Below are 523 nucleotides of genomic sequence, written 5' to 3'. Positions count from 1 at the left end.
GCGAATTCGCCTCGCAGGATATAAGCTGCTGTGTCGTAAGCCATCGCGGCTTGCTCAGCGGTTTCAAAAGTGCCTAACCAAACACGGGTTCTGTTCCTTGGTAGCCTAATCTCTGCGACCCATTTGCCCCAGTGTCTTTGTCTCACTCCTCTATACAGCTTTGTTGGTGTCGTCGTCTGAACAACCTTTCTTGTTTTTGACTTCATGGGCTGAGTCTTGGTGGTACTTAACCAATAGTTTCCAAACCCTTTTGAGGGATAGTTGGTTAGAGTTTTATTGATCTCTACCCACTCGTTTCTGGTTTGATCTGATTGATAAAGAGAGTTTGGGATGTATTTATGGTAAGGGATCATGTTGCTATCGGACTGAGAAAGTTCTAGAAGCTTTGGTTCTTTGAGGAACAAGGTAAGGTTTGGGGGTTTAGAAGGATGATCAGGACGTTGATCAAACTGAGGAAAAGATTCTAGAAAGTTCCAAGGAACAGAAGCTACCGGAGATTGATGACTAGAAGAAGTGAGCTCAT

General features: G+C 44.2%; 1 protein-coding gene across 1 annotated transcript; it reads right to left on the bottom strand.

Moving 5' to 3' along the window:
- Positions 1 to 5: 5 nt before the first annotated feature.
- LOC104774843 (ethylene-responsive transcription factor ERF062-like) lies at positions 6 to 518 on the bottom strand (the record flags this gene model as incomplete). Its single annotated transcript, XM_010499264.1, has 1 exon — positions 6 to 518. A coding segment is annotated over one exon (513 nt), but the record flags the coding sequence as incomplete, so codon positions are not given.
- Between the last annotated feature and the right edge of the window lie 5 nt (positions 519 to 523).

Source organism: Camelina sativa, unplaced genomic scaffold (genome assembly GCF_000633955.1).
Source record: "Camelina sativa cultivar DH55 unplaced genomic scaffold, Cs unpScaffold06084, whole genome shotgun sequence".
NCBI classification, from domain to species: domain Eukaryota; kingdom Viridiplantae; phylum Streptophyta; class Magnoliopsida; order Brassicales; family Brassicaceae; genus Camelina; species Camelina sativa.
Note: the sequence above shows the minus strand (reverse complement) of the source record. Positions and strands in the feature narration are given on the sequence as shown.